This window comes from Anas platyrhynchos, chromosome 11 (genome assembly GCF_047663525.1).
Source record: "Anas platyrhynchos isolate ZD024472 breed Pekin duck chromosome 11, IASCAAS_PekinDuck_T2T, whole genome shotgun sequence".
NCBI lineage: Eukaryota > Metazoa > Chordata > Aves > Anseriformes > Anatidae > Anas > Anas platyrhynchos.
The window spans coordinates 24,319,990-24,342,782 of record NC_092597.1 but is presented as its reverse complement, the minus strand read 5'-3'; the positions used below and the strand labels follow the sequence as shown (position 1 = coordinate 24,342,782).

Sequence of the window (22,793 nt, the reverse complement as noted above, 5' to 3'; positions counted from 1 at the left end):
CTTTTTTTGAAGTGATAACGTGAAAATATGACAACAGAGATACGGCCGAATAATCAGAGGAAGCATTTTGACAGAAAAACACACAATTCGGCTGCGTGTACAAACAGAGCGCGGCTGCTCGAGTACGAGGGGTTTGCCCCCACGCACAGCTTTAAGCTCGCAGAAGCGAGGGCAGGAGGCAGCGGGGCAGCTGCTGCGGGCAGCTCCGGCCCCAGCCCCCGAGGGTGGGCGCCTGCCCCGCGGCTCAGGCCCCGGGGCTGTGGCGGGGGGCGGCCGCCCCCTGAGGGCCCCACTCAGGGCCGGGGAGGCCGCAGCGGGGGCGGCGCTGCCGAGTACCACGGAGGCAAGGAGCTGCCTCAGCGCCCGGCTAGCTCAGTCGGTAGAGCATGGGACTCTTAATCCCAGGGTCGTGGGTTCGAGCCCCACGTTGGGCGTCTGAATCTTTTGCCTTTCCCCGCTTTTTTTTTTTTTTTTCGTGCAGCTCCGCTTCCCAGCCCCCCGCAGCCGCACGGACAGAGCCGCCCAGCCGGGGACGCGGAGAAAAAAGGGGGGCATAATGGAAGGGGGGGGGGGGGGGATTCGGCTCCTGAGGGAGCGGACTACAACCCCCAGCGTGCTTTGCGGCGCGGCGGCAAGGCGCATGCGCGCTGCGGCGGGGGCTGGGGCCGGCCGCGCGTGATGCGGCGGCGGCGGCGGTGAGGCCGCCGGGGGAGGGGGCGGGCGGCGCGGGAGGCGCTCCTCAATGGCGCCCAAGCAGGACCCCAAGCCCAAGTTCCAGGAGGGTGAGCGGGGGGCTGGGGGGCGCCTCGGGGCTTGGGAGGGAAAGGAAGGGATAAAGGGAGCGGGCGGGGGGGCTCCGGTACCCGCAGCTGGGCCCCCGGGGCCTGCTCGCCCTCGGGGGGGCGCTGGGTCCGGGCCGCGTCTGTCAGCACCGGGCCCCGGGAGCGTGAGGGGAGGGCCCGGCCCCGGCCCCTGAGGCGGGGAGATTGTTCTGGAAGGGCTGGGGGTCCCCCGGGCCTCCTCTCTTCCTCTTCTCGGCCTATCCTGCCCGTCAGGCCTGAGGCTGCCCTTCTCCCCTCCCTGTCACGCACAGCGCGCTTAATTTTCATGCAGGTGTGGGCATTAAAAATGTTTGAACCTCCTGCATGTGCCAGACTTTTATCCTCTCAAGATCAAAACGTGCCCATCACTCGCCCTGCTTGAGGGGGAGCTCCTGGGGGAGACCCTCGCGCAGGAGGGCGATGGGCGCCGTGCTGGGGCCCTGCAGCGTTTGGGGTGGGATCACAGGATCCAGGCTAACATCAACGCACCTGGTGTTGTAGGACAATAACGGATAGGATTTTGCTTCCTGCAGGGCTTACTTTGCATGCATCTTGATTTATTAGGTAGTGGCTGTGGTTGGTACTGATGCAGGTAAATGAAAGCTTATTTCCCCGTCCCTCGCCGTGGCTCTGTCTCTAAAAATGCAGCTGGCAGAAGGGCTGGAAGCTGGCTGCTCTGCCCCCCTCAGTGCAGTGCTCGGGTGTGCATCGGGGCAGCTGGGGGCAGAACGTGGTCAGTCGTGTGTCAGCACCCCATGCCACATGCTGACACCAGTGTGTTAACCTGCAGGAACACACAGGATTTTTAATGTGCAATCCACGATGTAATAACTGAGTTACGGTGAAATGGAATGGGCTGCAGAAGGTAAAGGTTGGGTAGAATTCCAGACAGAAATGGTTCATAGCTGTAGGGATACATGCGGCTTAAATTTATAACAGGTGTTCAAATTTGGACTTTCTTCCCTAAATATAGGTGTTTGTAATCTCACCATTAGCGCTAAAATGGAGAAACGTCCCATGAATAAAGCTTCCTGCAGGCCTAAGGCTTAAGAGCTTTATTGTGGGCATTCACAGCATGACAAGTGAAATTATTTTAATTGTAGATTTCCCAAGAGAAATGATAGGTGTGCTTAGAAGCTGTCTGTACAGGCACTCTTCACAAAGCAATGGGCGAGGAGGAGGCTGCATTTGTTGTGAAAATGCATGAAAGCTGGGAAAACCTGAATGTCAGATGGGAAGTGTGAGTACCCTGTGAAACAGAAGGGCTGAGCGTTGGTGTAGGCATCACAACAGAGATCAGTGCCTGGTCCAGTGGGAGTTAGTGGCTGCTGGTATCTCGGGTGTTAATCTTGTTGCTGACTTTCTTTAAAAGCGAATGGGAAATGTCTTGGGAGTCTTCCTCAGACGTCAAGTTCAACTTCGGAGAGGCTTAAGGCAGATTTGTCTTCCTGGTGGTGCTGATGGGATTTCGTTGGTTTTGGTCTGTTCTCAAGATGCTGGTTACCAGTCTGTATGTCAGGGCCGTGACACAAGCCTTCCCTTTGATGTGAAAGGGGAATTTCTTGCTTCTATAAATGCTCTGTATGTAGAACAGTTGAAGGAGTGGGCAGCTGAATGCCACCTTCCCCAAGCTCTTCTCACGTGAAGGTGTCGCCAGCGGGGCCGGGAGAGCTGCCTGCTCTTGCCTGGGTGCAAGCCGCTGGTGCAGCAGGGATGTTCTGCGTAGCGTGGTGTTCCTGAGTGTTACAGAGCATCTTCAGCTAGCTTCTGCCAGCTATTTTAGCTGAAGAACTGTTCTCTTCCAAACCCCGTCTCTGGGATAATGAATGGGTGTGGGTGTCTCTGCAGCACAGGAGAGAAGCGGTCTGTAGGTGTGCAGGAGAAGCCTTGTGCCTGTCTGCAGTAAGCTGAGGAGGAGGAAGAGCCTGTTGGCATTCCTCTGTGCTCGTGGTAACCCTTCTGCAACACCGAGGTTCGTGTCCTTGCTCGTAGTAAATGTGGACATCTTGCCTAGAAAGATCTTGCATAAGGATTGCAGGAGAGGTGTGGCTTCCAGCAGTGCTCATGGACTGTGTGAAGGATGCGGGTACTGCAGTCTGTGGTTGTTAGCTGTGATTATAAAGAAGTTCTGACATGGCAAAGTACTGAATGTACAAAAATGGGGGTACATTCCCCAAAATGGGGGTATCCCCAGTAGACTGCGGGTGGCCAGAAGCGCAGGCAGGAGCACAGGGCTTGGGGCCAGTCATTTGCTGAAGTTAACCAGCCCTTCTGCAGAGCTGTGGGCAGGCTCAGATATGACTTGTGTGCAGCTGTCCTGGCATGAGTGTTCTTTGGGGAAGTCCTCGGGAGTCTTTTCCTTCATGGCCCAAGTAATCAGCTTTGATCCTCCTGTACGACAGTAAATCGACGTTCCAGACACCAGCCTGCTTCTCAGATCAGGTTCTGCCTTTGAGTTCCTTGCTTGGTTGACCTGGGATTCATTCTGTGCTGCACTTGATAACGTGTATTTTGCAGAAATGATACGTGAGGATTATTTTAAGATGCTTATCTGCAACTTTCTTTCAGGTGAACGAGTGCTTTGTTTTCATGGACCTCTCCTTTATGAAGCAAAGGTACGTGTGGCTGCTCACTGCTGCAGGCGCGTCTCACTGCTGCCCAGGAAAGTAAAGAATTGTATTAATTTACTTGCTATGCCTTACATTGATGGGCTTAAGGCCAGAAGCTAAAATGAAGGCTATTAGGTAGATATCCTAATATCCTTCCTCCTAGTTGCAGGTCTGGGTGACGCTGAGTTTGTTCCATGCATGATGGTGTTGAGTTCAGCAGTAAAATAAGATGTTCTGCTCTGTGTTGACACCTAAGTATTAATGCTGCTTTAAACTGGAGAAGGTACGGGGAGGAGTTATGGCAGTGATCTTGAGCAAATGCTGTATGGCAGAAGACTCTGGATTCTCAGAAGTACTTAAAGGTGACTCAATCAGAGAAAAGGGATTAGAAGTTAGAGCCAAAGAGGGTGTGCTTTCGTGTTTCAACAGTGAAGCAACTTGAGGATGTTGTGAAGTGGTACAGCAGCATCTGTATCCCAGCATCTCCAGGGCAGGGCTCATCCTTTCTGGATGAAGTGCCTTATCCGAGACTAAGCTGACGGATTTATTTTGGTGTAGCCAGGAATTTGGGAACGTGGGCAGGCACAAAGATAAGACTAGGCAGGGTTATGTAGTCTGTCGTCTGGGTTGTGTTTCTGCAGGAAGAGGCATGTCTCCGGCCGTGTTCTCCTTTTACACAGATGTGGTAGCTTCAGCTCCTAGCTGTCAGGGTGCAGGGGAAGGTTCAGTTACGAGCCATGTGCGTGCTTGTCCCAGCTCATCTCGTTGTCTTCCTCTGGCTGAGCTGTGGCGATGTCTTGCAGGCTGCCGGTAGGGCTGTGCTGAACTTTCAGACAGAAGAGTTTCAGGGAGGGAAGCTTCTGAGAGGTGTTGTCTTTAGAGGACAGTCTTTAATAGGAGTACCTGTTTTTATTTACATCATTTGTACATTCTTCATCTAGAAAAAGCCTTTACTGCAACCCTTTCTACTGAATATAATGTGTTCTCTGTGACTGCAGAGATCCATATTATCTATTTTTTACTTTTGAAGACTCCTCTACTTCAGCCAGCTTACCTGTCTGTGAGGTAGGGGCCTGCATGTGAGCAAGCTCTTTAGTGAATGGCTTTTGGCTAACCTTGGGGTAGTTAAGTGACTGCTTGTTTACTCTTCGGGTCACCCTCAGGGGTTTCCAATCCTTCTTGTCAATGAGGGTGGCTCTTTGGATAGCTGAGCAGAGTTCTTTGTTTGCCTAGCCCTTCCAAATCTAAATAGGCAGTAACTTGTGTTAGAGAACTTCCTTTCTGCTGTGAATTTGCTGCCAGGTATTTCAATTGCTTGCATGAAATCTCTGCATGCTTAGAGTCTGGAAGCTTACAAAGCAAAACTCGTTCAGAGATCTTCTTGTTCTCAGTGGTACTGACCAAACTTTTTTCTGTTCCAGTGTGTAAAGGTTGCCATAAAGGACAAGCAAGTGAAATACTTTATCCATTACAGTGGCTGGAATAAAAAGTAAGTATTTCCATAAAGCAGCCCTTCATTGTCTCTTTTCATCGGTTTGAATACACTTCCCTCTGTGTCTTTAGAAGGTTCTATAAATTTGACCCATTTTTGTATAGCTGAGTCAATGATTTATAGCAACGCAAAGAAAACATTGCCTAACTAGCTGTTTCCTGCAGGCCTTGGTTATCTAGACAAACTAGCTTAGGGTGTCAGCAGACTAATGAATGGGAAGGCTTTGTAGTACTCTGTTCAAGTTTGACAGCAGTTATTGTAATTCCTCCCTGGCAGAAATATTCAGTGCAAAAACTTTCTTATTGCGTGCTGGTATGAGAGGTAATCCCTGGTGCAGAGGATCAAAGTGCTCTACTCACTGTGTGTTTCACTCTTAAATTGCTTCTGGCAGCAAAGATTTGGAAAAACATGCCTTTGTGAAGGCTGCTTTCAGAATGGGAAGAGCAATCTATTTTAGTGTTTCACAGGAGCAGTTTTAACCTGTGTTTTGGTTCTGGATTTTCGTGCAAAGTTGCTGTTAGAGATACTTTTCCCTTCTGCACAAATAATAGAATTCTCGGTAAGATGCTTCTAAAGAATAAAGATGTCTTCATGATACAATGTGCAGCTCACTGGGGATTAATTTTGTCATGAGATTGTTGCATTTGTGTAGTTTTTGTTTAATTTGAGTTCTGTCACTCAGTTTTGAATTTAAGAAAAGGAGGGTTTTAGTGAGCAGAAGCTCTAGCTATTCAGACTCCAGAAGGCCTTCTTATTTTTGATTTTTTTTTATATATATATATATTTTTTTTGCCTTCAAGCTTCCAGTTAGCTACATTAAAAGTTTCGCTGCTGCAATATCTATACAACTGGGACAATATGATTTTTTAACTTTGGTTTCTGTAATTACGGTCCTTTGTTACTTGTTAATAGCTCAGCTTATTTTTTTTCTGCACATATCAACAAGATAGGAAGTTTCTTCCTCATACAGCATAACGTGTGCTGCAGTTATATAGCACTTCTGTGGACGTCTCACAGCTGTACGGACAGGAATAAGATAAGGAGCTTACCTATCTGACCAAAGCGCTATCCTAAAAATGGAACCTTAGGATACGTACAGCTGCGTGTCTGTTTCTGTAGCATTTGGATGCAAAGCTTGGCTTGTCTGAATCCTGGAAACTTTATATTCCTGCAGTGGCATTGGTTTTTGTCACTTTGGTGTTCCAAGGGTGGTAGCTATTGCCATGTAGTGAAAATGACACAGAACTCATGTAAAGAGCTTTAACTTGCATGTTTCAGAATAACTTGGCCACTTTTAATGTGCTTTTATTTGAAATAATTTGTCAGATTGCTCGGGTTATCCACTCTTTGTCAAAGTGGAATTCTTGCTCATAATGGCAATTTCCCCAACACCTGTTCTCTTACATCGTTCACTTCAGATTCTTCAAATATTCATGCCATCTTGGTTTCCTTCACAGACAGAAATCAGAGCTCTTCTTCTTACAGTAAGATCTTATTGCTGAATTTGTTAACCTATAAAATGTTGGAATAGATAAAGGAAACTCGCTTCATAATATAGTTATGGCTACAGATGCCCCGTGATTTAGTAAGTGTAGATTTTTTTTTTCTCCTGAGATTCTTCTATATTAAGACAGTCCCCTCCCTCCCAAATTGCCTATCCTTCAAATCTGGGAAACTTTCAGAAATGACTGAGGGTTACAGTTCCCTAGAGAAACTGTTACAGCTTCAGGCAGTGGGGAATGCATTTAGTAACTTACACTCAGTTGTGCCAGTCCGTGACTTGTAACAAAAGCAAAGTTCAGTCTCAAATTCTGCAAAGCTTTTGATTGATCCTATTTTATGTAGAATGCAATTCTGTGGTGTTTTTGAACAATTGTTTGATTTTTATTTTTTTTCCAGCTGGGATGAATGGGTTCCAGAAAGCAGAGTGCTCAAATACGTGGATACCAATTTGCAGAAACAAAAGGAACTTCAAAAGGCCAATCAGTAAGTATTTTTGGTAGTCACTGTCAGCAGAATAATTTTTATCTATAGGGCTTCAATCCAACAGCTATACGTCAAAGGAGGGCAGTAACTTCAAAACAAACAAAAAAAAAAGAAAACTACAACAAATGCCTTCAAGAAGGATGTCTCTGTTCTTGGTGGTGCTTTGGCCTACAGAGGTATTCTGATCTCAGTGCTCCAGAAATTTAAGAGTGAGCTGCTGCTTAGTTTTAAAACTTACTTCAGGTTTCAATGAAGAGTAGGTTGATGAAATGGAGAGGCAACCTGATGAACTGCAAGTACATTCTATAACACAGAAGTTAGGTGACCGAAAACGATCCTTATGCAGTATCCCTAAAATACATTGTTAACTGCTGAGGATATCCCTCCGAGGGGATATTTAAAAGCTGTCTGGACATGTTCCTAGGCAACCTTTTCTAGGTGGCCCTGACTGAGAGAGAGGTTGGACCAGATGAACTCCAGAGGTCCCTTCCAACCTAAACCGTTCTGTTATCTTCTCAGGCAGCTTCAAGATGCATACAAATACTTTGATTTTTATGAGTGCTAATCTTTTGATTCTTTTTTTGTGTAACAAAAGTGCTTTTGTCTAGAATGTCCTGTTTTTCAGAAGCAGTTAGTGTGTTGCTTCTAGGTGATTGAGTAAAGAGGATGGTGTAAATGGAAATTTATACTCTGAAGTTTGGTATATGAAGAAGCCTAAATTGTTGAATCATTTAGGCCAGAAAAGACTTCTAAGATCATCCAGCCCAACCTTTAAAGTCCTTTTCTTGCTATTGAGTTGAATTTGTTCCTCCTTATCCCAAATAAGACTTGAAATCAGTCACTAGAAGTTTTGTGAATGCTCTGTATAACCTATTATCTTTTGAGGGGAAAACAAGGTTCTTTTTCTGTTAGTCTTATTGCAAAATGTATTCTTTTTAAAGGGAACAATATGCAGAGGGGAAGATGAGAGGTGCTGCTCCGGGCAAGAAGACATCTGGTCTGCAGCAGAAAAATGTTGAAGTGTAAGAAGCTTTTTATTTAAAAACAAAAACAAACAACAAAAAACTCAAACATTTGCTTGTAAGTTCTGCTATCGATCTCTAAATAGTTTTCTTCTTATAGTTTAGCCTAAAGAACCGTTCTTTTACTCCTGACACAACCCATGCAGGCATTTTACTTTGGAGGTATCTGAAAGGCTTTTGTTGAATTACTTTATTAAAACTGTCTTCCAAGATTGAATGATGTTTAATCTTGGATCAAGGTACTGAGTAGGCTAAACATTAACACTTCGTAGTTCTTTGGAATACTGTTCCTCTCAAGTTAGTTGCCTGACACTCAATTGTGACGTCCTCATAAGATTTGTGTGTCTTAGTGAAATTGGTTTCTGTACAGAACTTTGCAGCTCTTCCAGGCTGCGCAAGCACTTATGTGGGGGGAAAAAATCCTTAAAATACCTTGCCTTCTTACTGTACAGTTGTTAAAACCGTTTCTAGGAAGCCTTTGGTGTTTTGCTGTCTTTTCCAAATCTAAACACATGCTATTAAAATGGTTTTGCATCTTAAGAGACCAGAAGCAAGCTCAGATGTTTATTAGAAAAAAATCAGAATGTAATTGTCAGATTTCTTCCATTCCATCCTTTTTGTTTTTCAGAATAGGCTTGTGTGGCCTTACGCTTAGATTCTCATAGCTCTTTTGCTTTGCTTATGTGCCATGAAACTCTTCTGTTTGGGGTAGTACTTCATTTTTTTAATCACAAATATACTCATTTCTAATGTGATATCCTAGATCTTTGGAACTGCTGACTCCTTTTATGATTCTAGTCTTCACGAGGAAGGAAGGGATGTCATTTCAGCAGCTAAGAGCATTTGGCAGCAGCCTCGCATTTCATGCCTCACTTATGGGTAACTTTGCGTTACAAAATAAGTACCGTTGGCTTGAGAAGTGCAGTGGCAGTGGAAAAAGGCTTTTTAGCTCTAGATTCTGAATGCAGATTTCACTTTGCAGCTGGCCAAAGCCTATCCAAGGCTGTAAATTGTCTTTTAGTCTTCGAAATGGGGAGTTAGATGGATCTGGTCATAATGCTGCGTGTGTATTCCTTCGGTCTGTTGCTACAGATTCTGAAGTGCCTTAAGCACACTGGCTTTGTGTGCTTTCTCAGCTTGGGATGGGCTTCTGACAGGGACGTAGTCAGTCTGGCTTTATTTGGAGGAGGTGGGGGAAAAAAAGCCTGCTCAGACAGTTCCTAATGCAAGTCATTAAAAACTAATTAAAATATCTAAATTGTGGTAATTACTAATGGGATTGCTCAAGGGGTTGTTGCACTTGAGTCTGCTTGTGTTTTATTCAGTAGGAGTAGAATTAATTTAATGTATAATTTTGACATAGGTGGTGATGACTCAATTGTAAATGTTTTCATGACTACAAATTGCATTACAGAGAACTTCCTAAGAGTAAATTCAGCAGTAGGTTCCCCGTACTGTCAGCTTCAGGCGTTTTAGGAGTTCAGGCTGATTGCAGTGGGGTGGTGACTTGCTCTCTGGGGTTGAGAAAATGGTAAATGTTAACCTCCACTTGAAAAGCAGTAGAACTCAGTCAGCTTAATCCTCTCCCCCACATGTAATCACCTTGCATCCAAGGTAGACTGACGCAGCAAAAAGGACTTCATCTTAAGCTTCTGTTTAAATTCAGAGCTCAAAAGCATGTTACTGGATCTGTCTTTACTCTTGGTTAAAACCAGTTGGGCAAAGGGAGTGGTTTTGCTTTTTGCTGTCATCACAATACTAAGCATCAGTGATTGTTTCTGGTGTAGCAAACCATACAGGAAACTAATTCTCATGGTGATTGGAAAGCTTAATTCCTTCAAGGTGGAAGATCAGAGTAGTAAAGGGGGAGGAGGAAAGCCTGTCATTAAAACAGCAGTCTTGTGATGTGAAAGGTTCTATCACAGGGTCCCATATGCTTGTTGCACTGATCTTGCTCCTAGTCTCTAGCCATTACCAGCATCCTTCTCAATTAGACCTCTGGTTCTTCCAACAAAGTCTCCCTATCTTCTTCCCTACCTGGAGGCTGAGGGGAGGAAATGCTGTGACTGAACTTAGCAGTGATGCAGGGTTGCGATACTGCACGTTATTGCCTCAACTGCTGCTGCTCACATCCTGCTTACACCTGAAGTCAAGGTGTCTTGTGACAAATCTGGGAATACAGCTCACACTTCGGGATTGTTCTGTTGTTATAAATTTGAGGTCGCTGCAGGTACATAACGTACCGTTGGTGGGGAGGGGGAAAAACTGGTCAACTATTCTAAAAGGGTAACGCTGTCAACCTATTTAGGCCTCAAAATTTACCTTTTGTAGCATTCTTGGAGGATTGAACAGAGGGAGCTGTTCAAACTTACCTGTAAAAACTTATTCCTCAGATAGCCAAACGAGAATGCAAAGGAAATAAGTCTAAGAAAAAACTATCCTCCAGGAATGTTCAATAAGATTGTAAAACACCGCTAAAAAGGTAAATTTTTGAATCTTAAATAGATTCTCTTAAAGGCTGAGCACTAGGTCTGACATTCTTTCCTTAACTCAACCCCCATTGTGCCTAGATTTTTCAGACGAGATGGAGCGCATACTGTTTGCTGTTTGGAGACCCCTACAATATCGACGCGGTGAGTTAAGGATGGATTGTCAAACCAGGATTTTCATCCTGAAATCCAAACCTCCTTGCTTTCATAGATTTCCTTTAGCGACTCTTAAAGTCGTCAGTTGTAATGATGTAAGCTCTGGTAGCAATTCAGTTAACAATTCAAAGTGCTGCAGAATATTGTGTTTTTTTAAAGCTGGCGTGGACTAACAGAACTTAGTTTCTCTGAAATGTGTAAGTTTTCAGTTGGGAGAAGGGGATGTTCTGGGCAGCTAAATACATTTGGTGCCCGCTGTTCAAAAAGTGGAAGACAACTGACTTCAGGGTTTTGAAACTGGACTGTTCTAGAAGATTACAGTTGGCCTGCATGTTTACTGTAGCCTGGAGTTCTCTTTCCATGGAAATCAGTAATAAACTGCACTGTGCTCTGCGAGTCCGAGAGCTCGGCTGCTGCGGTAGATGGTGCTACAAATGTGAGGATTGATCTTACTCTGTAATCTATATTTTTGTCATGGCTTGAGTCTGTTCAGAGTAACTGTTCTGTAAACTGCAGCAACTAGTTCAAAAGCTTCTTTAAAGCTATGTCTAAGCGGTATTTAATCGAATAGAAATATGCATGAAATGCAAATTGTTCACAGTTCTTTTGAAGTTAATCATCGTATGGTAACTAGAAAAACTCTGATAGAAAATACTTGTGTGTTTACAGTGGGGTACCGAAAGTGAAATCCAACCCTACAGGTACTGGCTTTCCTAGACTGTCTTATCTATGGTGCTGCTGAATTCCAGTTTCTAAGAGTTGATGCTACCTTTGATGGGCCTAATGTGATTATCATGTTAAAACCAGTAAGCTGAGTCAGCCTGTGCTCGGAGAGGAAGAAGGGCAACCTAGAGGGTTAGAGTGAAGGTATGGCACTGAGGAACAGGCTTGAAAAGACGTGTTTTTTTTTTTTGAGGTATTTGCAAGCAGTGTTACTAGAGATGTTCTCAGAGCAGTATCTCAACTTAAACGTGAATTATCGTTACTTTTTCTAACAGAAGGCCTGTTCTTAATCTGAACACGTTGCTCCAAAGCATGTGCTCCTGCTACGTGTCCTCTGGGGCATCCCCTACCATCTTTGGCGTAGCTCGTAGCTCTCACACGAGCTGCTCAGTCCTCTAAATGTCCTCAGTCCTCAGGCAGCATACGAATACTGCCTGTGTGCCAGCTGCCTAAGGCTGCAACAACCCTGGAAGGGCCATTCTGGCTCCAGCTGGAGACTTTCCTGACCCGCTGTGCTGTCTGGTGGTCACTGACAGCACGTACCTGGGGACAGTCCTCAAGTGAATCAAGACTGCAGTGCTTTTCTGCCAAAAATACCCTCTGCTCCTAGCAGCCTGTCAGCAAGGGACTTCTGAGTTGGAGGCTATATCCTTGTGATGGGTTTAATAGGCGTTTGTAGGACTGTTTTACCTAATTTCTGCACCATTTGGGCCTCTGGCCTCCACAGCATCCTGTGGCAGCGTGTTCCTCATTTTAATTCGGTACTGTGCTGAGGAGGGGAAGGAAGATGATGACTCCTGTCTTTTTTAATGCTTTCTGGTTGGGTTTTTGGTCTTACTTCCATCTTGAGGAAGGATTAATTGGTCCATTTTCACCCTTTAATGGTATCTCTACAATAAACACTCTTCCCACCCACTGGTTACTCCTGGTATTGAGCAGTTCTGCACTACCGACTGTTCCTGCTCTTGTTACCTCTTCTACTTTGGTGTGCCATGTAAGGTCAGGTTGCCTGACCGTGCAGGAGATGTGTTTGGTTCTGACTTCAGTATTTATCCTTTGCTAATAGCGTTGGAGGCTGTTACTGAATTCTGATAGGAATGCTGCTCCTTGCAGCTGATTTAGTAACCAAGCTGTGAGAGCAGTAGAGGGCTGACGACGACTTCAACATCTTTGCTTTTCATACTTGAGTATTTTCATGTAAGCTTTTGTTACTAGACACCTTGTGTTAGGAGAGACTTCAAGATTTTGGACAGCTTAGTTGCATCTGTGCTGTTATCAGTAACCTGGCACCTTGCTGATCTCCCTCTTCTGGCATTTACAAGAGTCTTAACCTCAAATCCCAGAGCCCCAGGTGGTAACTCACCTTCGTTCTGCTGCTTGCATCCTAACCAGCTGTTGTAGGGAGGTTCCAAAAGATTTCTAAGTCTTGTTAAAAGGATCGAGTTTAGGGAAAGTAAGAGTTCTGTGGGCAATAGCAGGTATTTGATCTAGATGGTTGTGGACTTGTAACTGTTGTAGAGTAAGCAAACCTTCCCATGTCTTGTTTTTCCTCGTGACAATGTTTGTGTTGAATTCTTTACTAAGCTAATCTCGTTTTCTCCTGACGATTCTCTAGACATGACCCCGAAAGACACTTAATGCTGCTCTGTGTTCTGAGGCTTGCTGTTACACGTAGGTGTAAAATGGCACAGAAGGATGTGTTTCAGCCTTTCCTGGATGTTTCATCTCTTTGTGTCACTTCGGGACTTGAATTCCTTTGCAGGAAGTTACCTGCCAGACCCAGGACAGGAACATGTGTGATGTTCTTCAGCTCTGTGTCTCTAATGAGCCTGCCTAAAGATGTGCAGCTTATTGCGGGCTCCAGCTTCTCTCAATAAGGCTGTCTACATGCTCTGATACGAATGCTGCATCTTTCTCCTGGATATTGAGTGCACTGTATGTTTACATTACTCTACGCAGCAGAAGCAGTTCATCTTGCACAGCTGTCGTAACCTACTGAAGAGCCACTCTGTGTACAGGCATCAAAAATCTGCCGAGTGGCAAAGCTTTGTCTCTACCCTGAGATCTTTGTTCCCTAGATCAGGTTTGTCTTAGACTTTGCGAACAGATGGCTGCTTTGGCTTGAAGCAGAGATGTAATAACTTAAACTTTAAGGAATCGAGAAGTAAGGAATGAGGCTGGAGAGCACAAGCAACTGCCCCCAAATGGGTTTATGCTAGACATTGTGCATCAGTAACATAGGTGTGGTTTTCTCTCTTAATTGCAGTAGTTCTTGATGTACTTTGGATTGTCCATCTGCTCCAGTTTTCTAACTCTCTGCTTCTAGACTGATGGCTCTGGTTTTATTTTTATCTTGTGACATTAATTCTCAAAAGAACTCCCTGTTTCTACTTGTTTACTCTAGGTTTGGAAGGAAAGGCATTCTCTTCAATACACAAGTCCATTATCAGTGACTTCACTTGGCAGTTGTTACCTCTTCCTGGAGAGGGATATTTACTCTGCCCACAGTTCTTTTTAAGCCTAATGATTGCTTGTGACTTGAAGCTTGAAAAAAGTGTTGCTTTTCCTGTCTTCAGACCTTTCTGAGACTGACTACTTCCTGACTGAGATAATCCCGGTTCAGAGACTGAATACAAATGTCTTTTGACGTTGTGATGAATTAACAAAGAAATAATCTTGTACTGGTAAAGAGTTTTATCCTCACAATCTGGAATCTAGGCCACTGATTTCTGTTTTCTTGAGAGAGGGGTTTAACTGGATTCCTATCAACAGTGAGCAAATGGAAACATGGCTAATAGGCTCTTAATTCAAATTTGCTAGAAAAGGTTAGTAAATGTACTATGTTTAAGTTTAGTTTTAATAATGTAGTAGTTTATTTTTTTGTCATTAACGTATCTTGACATATTTGAATATTTGCACATAGTGTTTTTAAAATTCTTGTAAGTTAGCTTCTCAGCATAACTGTTGGAATAAAAGTAAGGGCTAAGGAGACAGAATTTAGGCAAGTCGAAGTGTTAAGAGAGCAGCATCTGGAAGATGATAAATGGTAGGAACAACACTTCAGTATTGTTCCAAATGTTTCCAGTAAGTATAATCATGATCCCCCTTAAACTTCGGACTGCTATGATTGCATCATCATGCAACTTCATGCATATAACTAATTCTGATAGTGATATTCAAACTTTCTTATGCTGCTGTAATGGTAAAATTGTTTTTTTCAATACTTTTTCTGGAAAGTCAGCTAGCTGCGACTCATAATTTCCATCACCTCTGTTTCCTCGTCTTGTATTTTGTCTTTAAGTGAAGCCTGAAATGCTGAAGTAGAACATCTATAAGTATTTGGAAAATACGAAGTATCTGTAGATGTTACTTGATAAATGTTGGTCAGGTCTGTTCTAAAATACTTGTTCTTGGCCTGTCTTCTGGACTTTTGTAGGTTTAAGTTTAATGAATCCCCAAAATGTGAATACTACCATTTGTCCTGGAAAAATCTTAAAGCACCATAACTGTAGTGATAAATCATACTTAACTTTTTCTCCTTTCTTTTGCTGCTACCTAAATACTCGATAGGCTAAGTATTTGATCATGGTTCTGAACTTACTGGACAATTTTTCTGGCTTTCAATTCTTTAAATACTTGTCTTTATATTTGCAATAATTTGTGTTCTTCTTGCAGGAAAACAAAAAAGAACAAACAGAAAAGTAAGTATATCTTTATTTTTTTTTTGTGGAAGTGGATATCCCTAGTGAAAAATTCTTAGCTGGAATAAGATCTTAAATCGCCCCCCCCCAAGTTTGCTTACACTATCACCGTATGGTGTTCCTCCTGGATTTTAGATGTCCATTCCCCTCCAGCAGGAGGAACGTATAACTTGCTGATTTGTACAGAAACTATTTGCCAAGATTTTGACTTCCTGCAAATTAAAAGCAAAGTGGTATCTGCGTGAATCTGAAATACTTTGGTAAGTCAGAGTTGTTTTTTATTGACATGGGACACAATTCACAAAGCTGAGCTGCTGGCTCCAAAAACATTCTTCCGAAGAACGTTACAGGTACTGATGCCCTGGTTTGTTCTTAACGCAGAAATCTCCATCTTCAGATAAGCAGGAATATAGCAGATCAGAGTCACAAATGTGTGATGTTCAGAATACAAGTAATATTAAAACAAAAAGCAAGTAAAAGATGACTTGAAGTCTGAATCTTTTAAATCCTTTAATGTTTTTTTTTTTTAATGGTATTTCTTACTGACTTAGCAAACTCCTTAAGCAGCATAACTTCTCTTTTCTGTACAGCTCCTGGAATTGGAGAGGGGAGCAGTACCAGTGAGACTCCTCAGCCTCCTAGGAAGAAGAGGGCTCGAGTTGATCCAACAGTGGAAAGTGTATGTGTTGGTGATTCCCTTGTAGGCTTTTTGACAGAAAATCGAGTTGTTTTGCTCAGACAGCAGTGTTTGTTCTGTGGTACGGCAGCGTGAAATGCTATAATTTTGCAAAACCCTAGGTTTGCCAAGAGGCCTTGGAAAATCTGAGTTATTTCCCTGTTCCCTCTGGAGTCTACTTTGGCAATTCCGTAGTCCAGTGATGTATTTGAGTTGTGGAAACAACCGATACGGTGACTCTTATCTTGGATAGTTATCTGAAAGTAATTAGTGTGGCTTCACTTTTTTTTTTTTTTTTTTTTTCTCCAGGAAGAAACATTTATGAACAGAGTTGAAGTAAAGGTGAAAATCCCAGAAGAGCTGAAACCATGGCTGGTAGATGATTGGGACCTGATCACCAGGCAAAAGCAGGTAATCTCTAAAAATAAATAAATAATAAATTTTAAAAAAAACCTGTGCATAGGCAATAGATTCAGTTTAACAGGGCATAATCTTGAAAGTAGAATCATTTTAAATGAAGTGTGGTGTTCCTCAAAGCATGCCAATAGGTCAAACATGCTTAGAACAGTTTGCTTAGCTGGTAGACAACTAGTCTGTAGGAACATTGTGTGTGGTAGACGTTCTATCTCAGTTCCTTCCTGTCTTGTTTACATGTCACTTATTGCCCAATTCTTAAAGTATCTCAAGTTCTACAGCTCCGACAGAAACAGCCTTTTAAAGCAGTGATTCTCTGCTTTTCTGCGAGGTAGAATCTATATAAAACTTCCTGATACAGTAATTTTACCTAGGCAAGACAGTCTTCCATCTTAAAAAGTATAACACACTTTCATAAACTTGTTAGTAAGTCATGACGAGTGTGGAGCTGCTTACTTAAATTGGCAAGAAGCATAGAAAATAGCATTGCAAGTTGTTTATTTTTGATTTGATAGGCTGCAATTGCATGCTTTGAATTTTATTGCAGCTCTGAGGTACTGTCTGTTTTCCCAGTGAGCAAAAATCCCAGATGGACAAAAATCTTGTCCTACATAGATAAGGCTGACTTGTGCTGAATAGAAATGTTATGCTTGCACCAGCAGGAAAAGTGCTTAAGTATTAGTATGTGTTACACTGACTCCAGTTCTGCAGACTGGATTTTTTACCTGAATATCTTCAGACTATAATGCTTTTGTGAAAGGAATTTGGTAAAGAAATTGGTAAGTGAACTGGGGCCCGCGTCTCAAAAAAAAACAAAACAAAGCAAATCTGTGAATTTACTGCTTAGCCTTGCAGTGTGTAACTGAACTAGTATCTGAGTACAGGTGCTCTGTGTATGGTGTTACAGATGGAAGATAATCACTGGTCAATCACAGCTACAAATATTTGTCTTCAGTCCTGTAGGCTGTGATGTAGCCGTGATAATCGTTAGATGGTGCAGGCAGTGAAACTTCCCAGCATGTGCCTAGTGGCATTGTTTGCTTCGCACGGTGGTACCCGTTGCTGAACTGTAGAAGCAAGAAGCAAAGTAGACAAAGAATAACCAAAGCTGTCACCGTTGCTTTTGCAACAGCCGTGTGACCTGCGCTAGGCAGGTCTGCACTGGCATTTGTGTGCTTTGCTGCATACCTTTGGCTCTTGGATTGACTTTGGCAGTTCAGGTTGCTTTTGAGCAGCAGAAATGTTAAATGGAAACATGAATGTGGTTGCTGTTAAGTATTTCAGTATGCACAACTAGAACAATTGATGTTCCTTCAGTAAGAATTAACACCTTAACCTGTTAATTCTGGAAATATCCTTATGTCTGTCTAAGGCTAGCACATAGATAGAAATGTCTGCACAACTTAGGCAACTTGCATTTGCTCAATTCTGTTTCTTTCCCAGCTCTTCTATCTTCCTGCCAAGAAGAATGTTGACTCTATTTTAGAGGATTATGCAAACTACAAGAAATCACGAGGAAATACTGATAACAAGTAAGTAGCAGTCGTTTCAAACTGTAACTGCATCTTTTGCTGTTGTTGCTGCACTTATAGTTCATGGGAAAATTAGTAAAGCTGTTAAACTAATAAACCCAGCCCTGTGCTCAGGTTAATGTTCAAGACCAAGGTGATCAAGGAGTTAAGGAATCTGAGGAGGTAATTCAAAGACCTGGTTCTGCTTTCTGGATGTTATTTCTCCTTCATGCCCTGCCCTTCCCCAGGCTTTTTTTTCCTTAAGGAAGCTGATAGAAGCCAAGTCAATCATTCTCCATCCCCTTCGTTCTAGCTCAGTTTTTCTACACTGGATGAAGAAATTAGGCGTTGCTTGCTGTGTGTAAGCTGAACAAACTATCAAAAAGGCTACATAGCAGATGAGCAAAAAGTGTTACTGTATTGGCAGGCTTTCTCATTGAGGTAAGGGGTGGAGGACAGGCAGGTCGATGATGACTTCTCTTAAAAGAATCGGATGGGCAAAGCCAATCATCCTGAGGTGGTACTTTGAAGATTCTTGTAGTTGCATCAGCGGTCCAGCTGTGACAACAAACAGGGTGTGTTTATTCTTAAATGAAGCTTTTTGCTTTCACAGACAAAAGCCTGAAATGTGAAACTATTCTTCAATTCAAGAGGAAGTATATTATTGGCTTGTCAGGGTGCTTTGATATATTTATCTAGTTGTAATGGCCACTTTAAACTTTTGCTGGGTGGAGTGACAGTTGTACTATTCAAGATGTGTAGCATGATTGCTTATACAGAAAATAAATTCCTATACAGTTGTTCTTCAACTTGTTGTGAAGTTGAAGGCCTGCAGGAGCATGGCACTGAGAGTTACAAAGAGTCAATTGCCTGAAATACTGGATGGCTGTCCAATATTCCATTAAGCAGTAGTTCAGTCTGATTACTTTAATCAGACAGTTTTAAACTGTTGTGAGTTAGGATTAACTTTGGTTGAAAACAAAGAGCTGGTAAATGTCTTTAGAAGTTTGCTGTTTTGAAGGGACTGTGCAAGCTCATTTGAGTAGATGACTAAAACCGAGTTTTTTCAAAACATTTTTTAAAGGAGGTCTTGAAATGCACCATTCCTCGCAGCTGTACATTTTTAGGTCTCCAGACATTTTTCCTGGAAAAATCTGAAGGCTTGTAAAAGACTTCCAGAACTTTGACAGACTCACCAAGCCAACTCCAGTCTTACGTTCATCCAGTCGTTAGAACAAGATCTGCAATGTTTTCTCTGTTTACCAGGGAGTATGCAGTCAATGAAGTTGTGGCTGGAATTAAAGAATACTTCAATGTCATGCTGGGAACACAACTACTGTACAAGTTTGAGAGGCCCCAATATGCTGAAATCTTAGCAGATCACCCAGATGCTCCTATGTCTCAAGTCTATGGTGCCCCACATCTACTGAGGCTATTTGGTAAGTATCTCCTCTAGAGGCTGGAGAGAGGTTAGAGAATTAAATCCTTACAATTCTCCTGTCTTGAGTATCAATGGGAGTGAATTGCAGAAGTTTGACAGGCAACTTTGAAACCTGGGACTTCATTCTTTGTTTTTATTCCATAGACTAATAGTCAGTTATTCAATGATTTAGAATGCAAAATAGTTATTATAGGTTAGGTTCTACATAAAAATAGATTCCTGGGCTTTTTATATATGGTAGTATAGGTTTAGTCTTACTGAAATACTTAATCATCTCTAACAAGAAGTGCTACTTGTTTTGGAACAGTACGAATCGGAGCTATGCTTGCTTACACACCGCTTGATGAGAAGAGTCTGGCTTTGCTGTTAAACTATTTGCATGACTTCTTAAAGTAAGTACTTTTTAAAGCCTTTTAACAAGACAAAACTTGAGTCACGTTACAAAAGTCTGCTTCATTTCAGTGAATGGGGGGGGAGCGCATATGTATGCGTTAGGCCTGTGTATGGTATTTTCAAATGTTGCCCTGAAGTTTCTCAAGCTGCTGTACGGTAACATGAGTAAGTTTAGCTTCTCCCCAGTTATACTGAGGTTATTGCTGGTTAAACAAGCTTATGTATCTGTTACTCTGCAATTTTAAATTGTCCAGGTTTGCTGCTTTCTTCAAAATGAATGTTGAATCATTTGTCATCTGCTTTTTTATAGCAACCACAATTATAGTGAACTCTTAACTTATGTAAATTAATCAACAATAAGTAGACATTTGATTTCAGATAAGTTAAAAAACATGAAGCCAGTACATTGACCAGAAATACTTGAATCTGTACACTGAGAAATGGCATACAATGCTTATTTTGTTATCACCTTTAGATGGCTGTGGCTCCTTTTGCTCTAGCCATCATTCATTTAGGTTCCCTCTTTGTGCAAATAGGACACCACATGGTTCTCTGTTGTCCCTGCCCCTCTGAGTACTAGCAGCAGTAGCTTGACTTTTGGTGCAGCAGCTGACTGAACCTCAAATGTAAGCGGTGCCATCCTGTTAATCTTAACCTCCCCGTGCTCACTTGGAGCCAGAGCTGCTTGACACCAGCTTGTTTGGATTTGATTTTTGGCATGAGGTGTCAGGTCCTTAATTGCTTTGGACAGCTGACTTTCTTTCTAGTGGATGAATTTATAAAGTAGATTTATACTGTGGATGGATTTATAAAGTGGGTTTATACTTTTGAAATCATTCATTATGATCTCAGTTAAACGCCTTTTGATTCACTTGTGATGCTAAACAGATGTCAGGAGAAAATCATTTCATCTTTTTAATATCTTTCATAGGTACTTAGCAAAGAACTCCTCTGCATTGTTTAGTGCCAGTGACTATGAAGTAGCCCCTCCCGAATATCATCGGAAAGCAGTATAATGGTGTGCTGCTCTGCAACACAGTGATCATTGGATCCTTGTAATACTGTCCACTTCGTCTTGTTCTTCACCCTTCTATTGCACATGTCTCTATTGCACAGACTATGTAAACATAAAGTGAATAAAGTTGTGTGTTTAATATGGAACTGGCATTTTTAAGTTCTGAAAACTTTCTTGTACTGAAATGGATGCTTGGAGTTTAGTGGAAACTTTGGTGTTTCTGGCTTGCTACTGTTTGCATCAGTGGAATGTGAAAAGAATGCAGTTATATTTCATTGTATGAACTCTTCTGTGCTCGTGGGTCTGACATTAAGATGTGCCTAACGAATCTGCTTTATGGCATAGCAATGACAAATCCAGACTCAGACCCATGAGGGTTGTGATCACCTAGTTGTGGTGCTATTAGTCTGACTCTCAAACCCATTTTCTTTCTTGGTGTTGGAAGTAAAATGTTTGGTCCATAAATGTATGTTTTTGTTTAGGTAGTTGAAGGACTGTGACTTTTTATATTCTAACAGTAGGAAAATGCATTATATAGTAGTGTCTTGGAAATGTTGGTCTCTTACAGAGCTGTTTTACAGATCTTCAAATAAACTTTTTTTTAATTTCAAGTATTGTTTCTGATATTTCTCTTTGGACTGGTCACTTACAGTAATATTATGTCACATATGATCAAAGTGCATTGCTCTGAATATAAAGATCTGCAGTATTGACTTGGAGATGTTTTGTTTCTTCTTAACTCCAGGGACTATAAGTTAAAGCTAATGCATCCAATTTCAGTGAGGTGGATTCTTTTCCTCTGGGGTCATTTTGGAGTTTGTAAGTACTGATAATGCAGTTTTACTTCTTCTGTCACAAAGTTCTTAGCCTCGGCAAGAAGTGTAGTTATCTGCAACTGGTTGTGTATGCTCGGTGTACGCTTTTCATGGAAAATATAAAGTCAGTATTGAGCTTACCTAACTATGCCTTTTCTATTCCTTTCCCTTTGCTTCTTTGTAAATGAGGCCAATTATTTTCAGCTAGTATTTCTGAAATAGTGTCTTCATAAAACTGGTTTTGTAGGAGTTCTTAACTTTATGACACTGGAAAAGCCAGAAATCAATAGAGATAATTATTTTAAATGCCCTTGTTATACTTGCCATTTTGTGTACCACCAAGTATCGAGTTCATCACTCCATGTAGCCTGTTACAGATACAGAACACGATGCATCTTCAGTGAAAAAAGGCTTCTGTAGTGGCCTTGTCCTATTTCTGAGCCAGCTACATTTTAAGTCTTTTCCTGAATACGAATGTTTTATTGGGACCTCACTGATCTGTTCTGTAGCTGTATCTTGAGATGAACATTTTAGTAAAGCACATTGCATCACCTGTCCTCACCTCCAGGGTTCAAACACCTTCTGTGTAAGGCTGATCAAGAGCAGAACAGATGTGGAAGTGTAGAGCCTGGGCCCTGAGCGTGCACTCCGCCTGGCTTCTGTCACTTTTGTGTTCTAATTCAATTTTACATGTGTAGTAGTATCTTAAGGGGTAAAGTGGAAAGCAAGGGAGTTGCACCGTGAATTGCACTGCTGAGTCAACTTGCTGTTTGTAATGGCTTTCTGGAAGCTGTTGAACTTCCTCACAGGTCCTGACTCTTGTCTCAATCCCATTGCAGATAGAGCTGAAATAGGAGGTAAAGAAATGGTTGTAAGAGAAGTGTGAAACTTTTTCTCAGCTGATCCTAGCAGGAAAAGAGGGTCTAGTACTGCAAGGTGCCTTGTGTGTATTATCTTCATGAGCAGATTTCTCTTGTACTTGGCTTTGATCTCAGGATCAGGCATGTGAAGTTCATCTCTTGTCTGCAAGTTGCAAGTTCCTGCCAAATTGACTGACTTTTTTGGTCACTAATAGAATTAACTCCGGGCTGTGTGATTGTGTTGTATAAGACCGTGCCCTGCCTCAATGTTTCTTTTCCTCCCCTTCCTGTGCATTTCCCAAGGCAGCCTGTATGTGCTCGGGCGTGGTGGAGTGATGCTCGTGCATTCCAGCCTCCTCAGCTGAACTGAGCCATCTCCTCCTGGATGTTTTGTCTCCATCTACCCTTAGGCCTATTAAGATATTCTTCTGTAATGGCTCATCTCGGTCAACTTCCTGGTAGCTCACTTCTGTTTGTAAGCCATGTGCAGGCACAGAGTGTTATTTCATGGCAGAAGCTAATTCCCCAACCAGTACAAAAAGAAGCCCCTCAACCACTTGGTACGTCAGCTTGGCTTTGTGTGCCAAAGGCTTCCTTACCTAGATTGTGTATCTGGGACAGAATCTGGAATTCTCCTGTGAACAGCTTCATCCCGTGGGGATAGCTGAG

General features: G+C 42.6%; 1 protein-coding gene and 1 non-coding gene across 6 annotated transcripts; both read left to right on the top strand.

Moving 5' to 3' along the window:
• The first annotated feature begins 361 nt into the window (after nt 1-361).
• TRNAK-CUU (transfer RNA lysine (anticodon CUU)) lies at nt 362-434 on the top strand. The gene has a single exon. It is a non-coding gene; the product is annotated as a tRNA-Lys (tRNA).
• A 203-nt stretch (nt 435-637) lies between these two features.
• MORF4L1 (mortality factor 4 like 1) lies at nt 638-21,060 on the top strand. Of its 5 annotated transcripts, none has more exons than XM_027465630.3 (14): nt 638-782; nt 3,390-3,436; nt 4,852-4,919; nt 6,380-6,406; nt 6,822-6,908; nt 7,850-7,930; nt 10,501-10,563; nt 14,974-14,999; nt 15,590-15,678; nt 15,985-16,086; nt 17,533-17,621; nt 18,867-19,039; nt 19,349-19,433; nt 20,366-21,060. In XM_027465630.3, exons 1-14 carry the CDS (start codon nt 743-745, stop codon nt 20,448-20,450), a joined length of 1,062 nt encoding a protein of 353 aa, XP_027321431.1. In that variant the 5' UTR covers nt 638-742; the 3' UTR covers nt 20,451-21,060. The 5 variants fall into 5 exon arrangements, with proteins under 5 accessions (XP_027321431.1, XP_027321430.1, XP_027321433.1 ...); XM_027465629.3 differs by having other exon boundaries at nt 6,341-6,406; XM_027465632.3 differs by lacking the exon at nt 6,380-6,406.
• Nucleotides 21,061-22,793: the final 1,733 nt, after the last annotated feature.

What these genes read in the sequence shown, in the direction of transcription:
- MORF4L1 (XM_027465629.3), top strand. Translation starts at nt 743, where the DNA reads ATGGCGCCCAAGCAGGACCCCAAGCCCAAGTTCCAGGAGG. An exon ending in CTCTCCTTTATGAAGCAAAG is followed by an intron (nt 3,437 to 4,851) that starts GTACGTGTGGCT and finishes TTTCTGTTCCAG; the next exon opens with TGTGTAAAGGTTGCCATAAA. An exon ending in AAAAAAGAACAAACAGAAAA is followed by an intron (nt 15,000 to 15,589) that starts GTAAGTATATCT and finishes TTTTCTGTACAG; the next exon opens with CTCCTGGAATTGGAGAGGGG.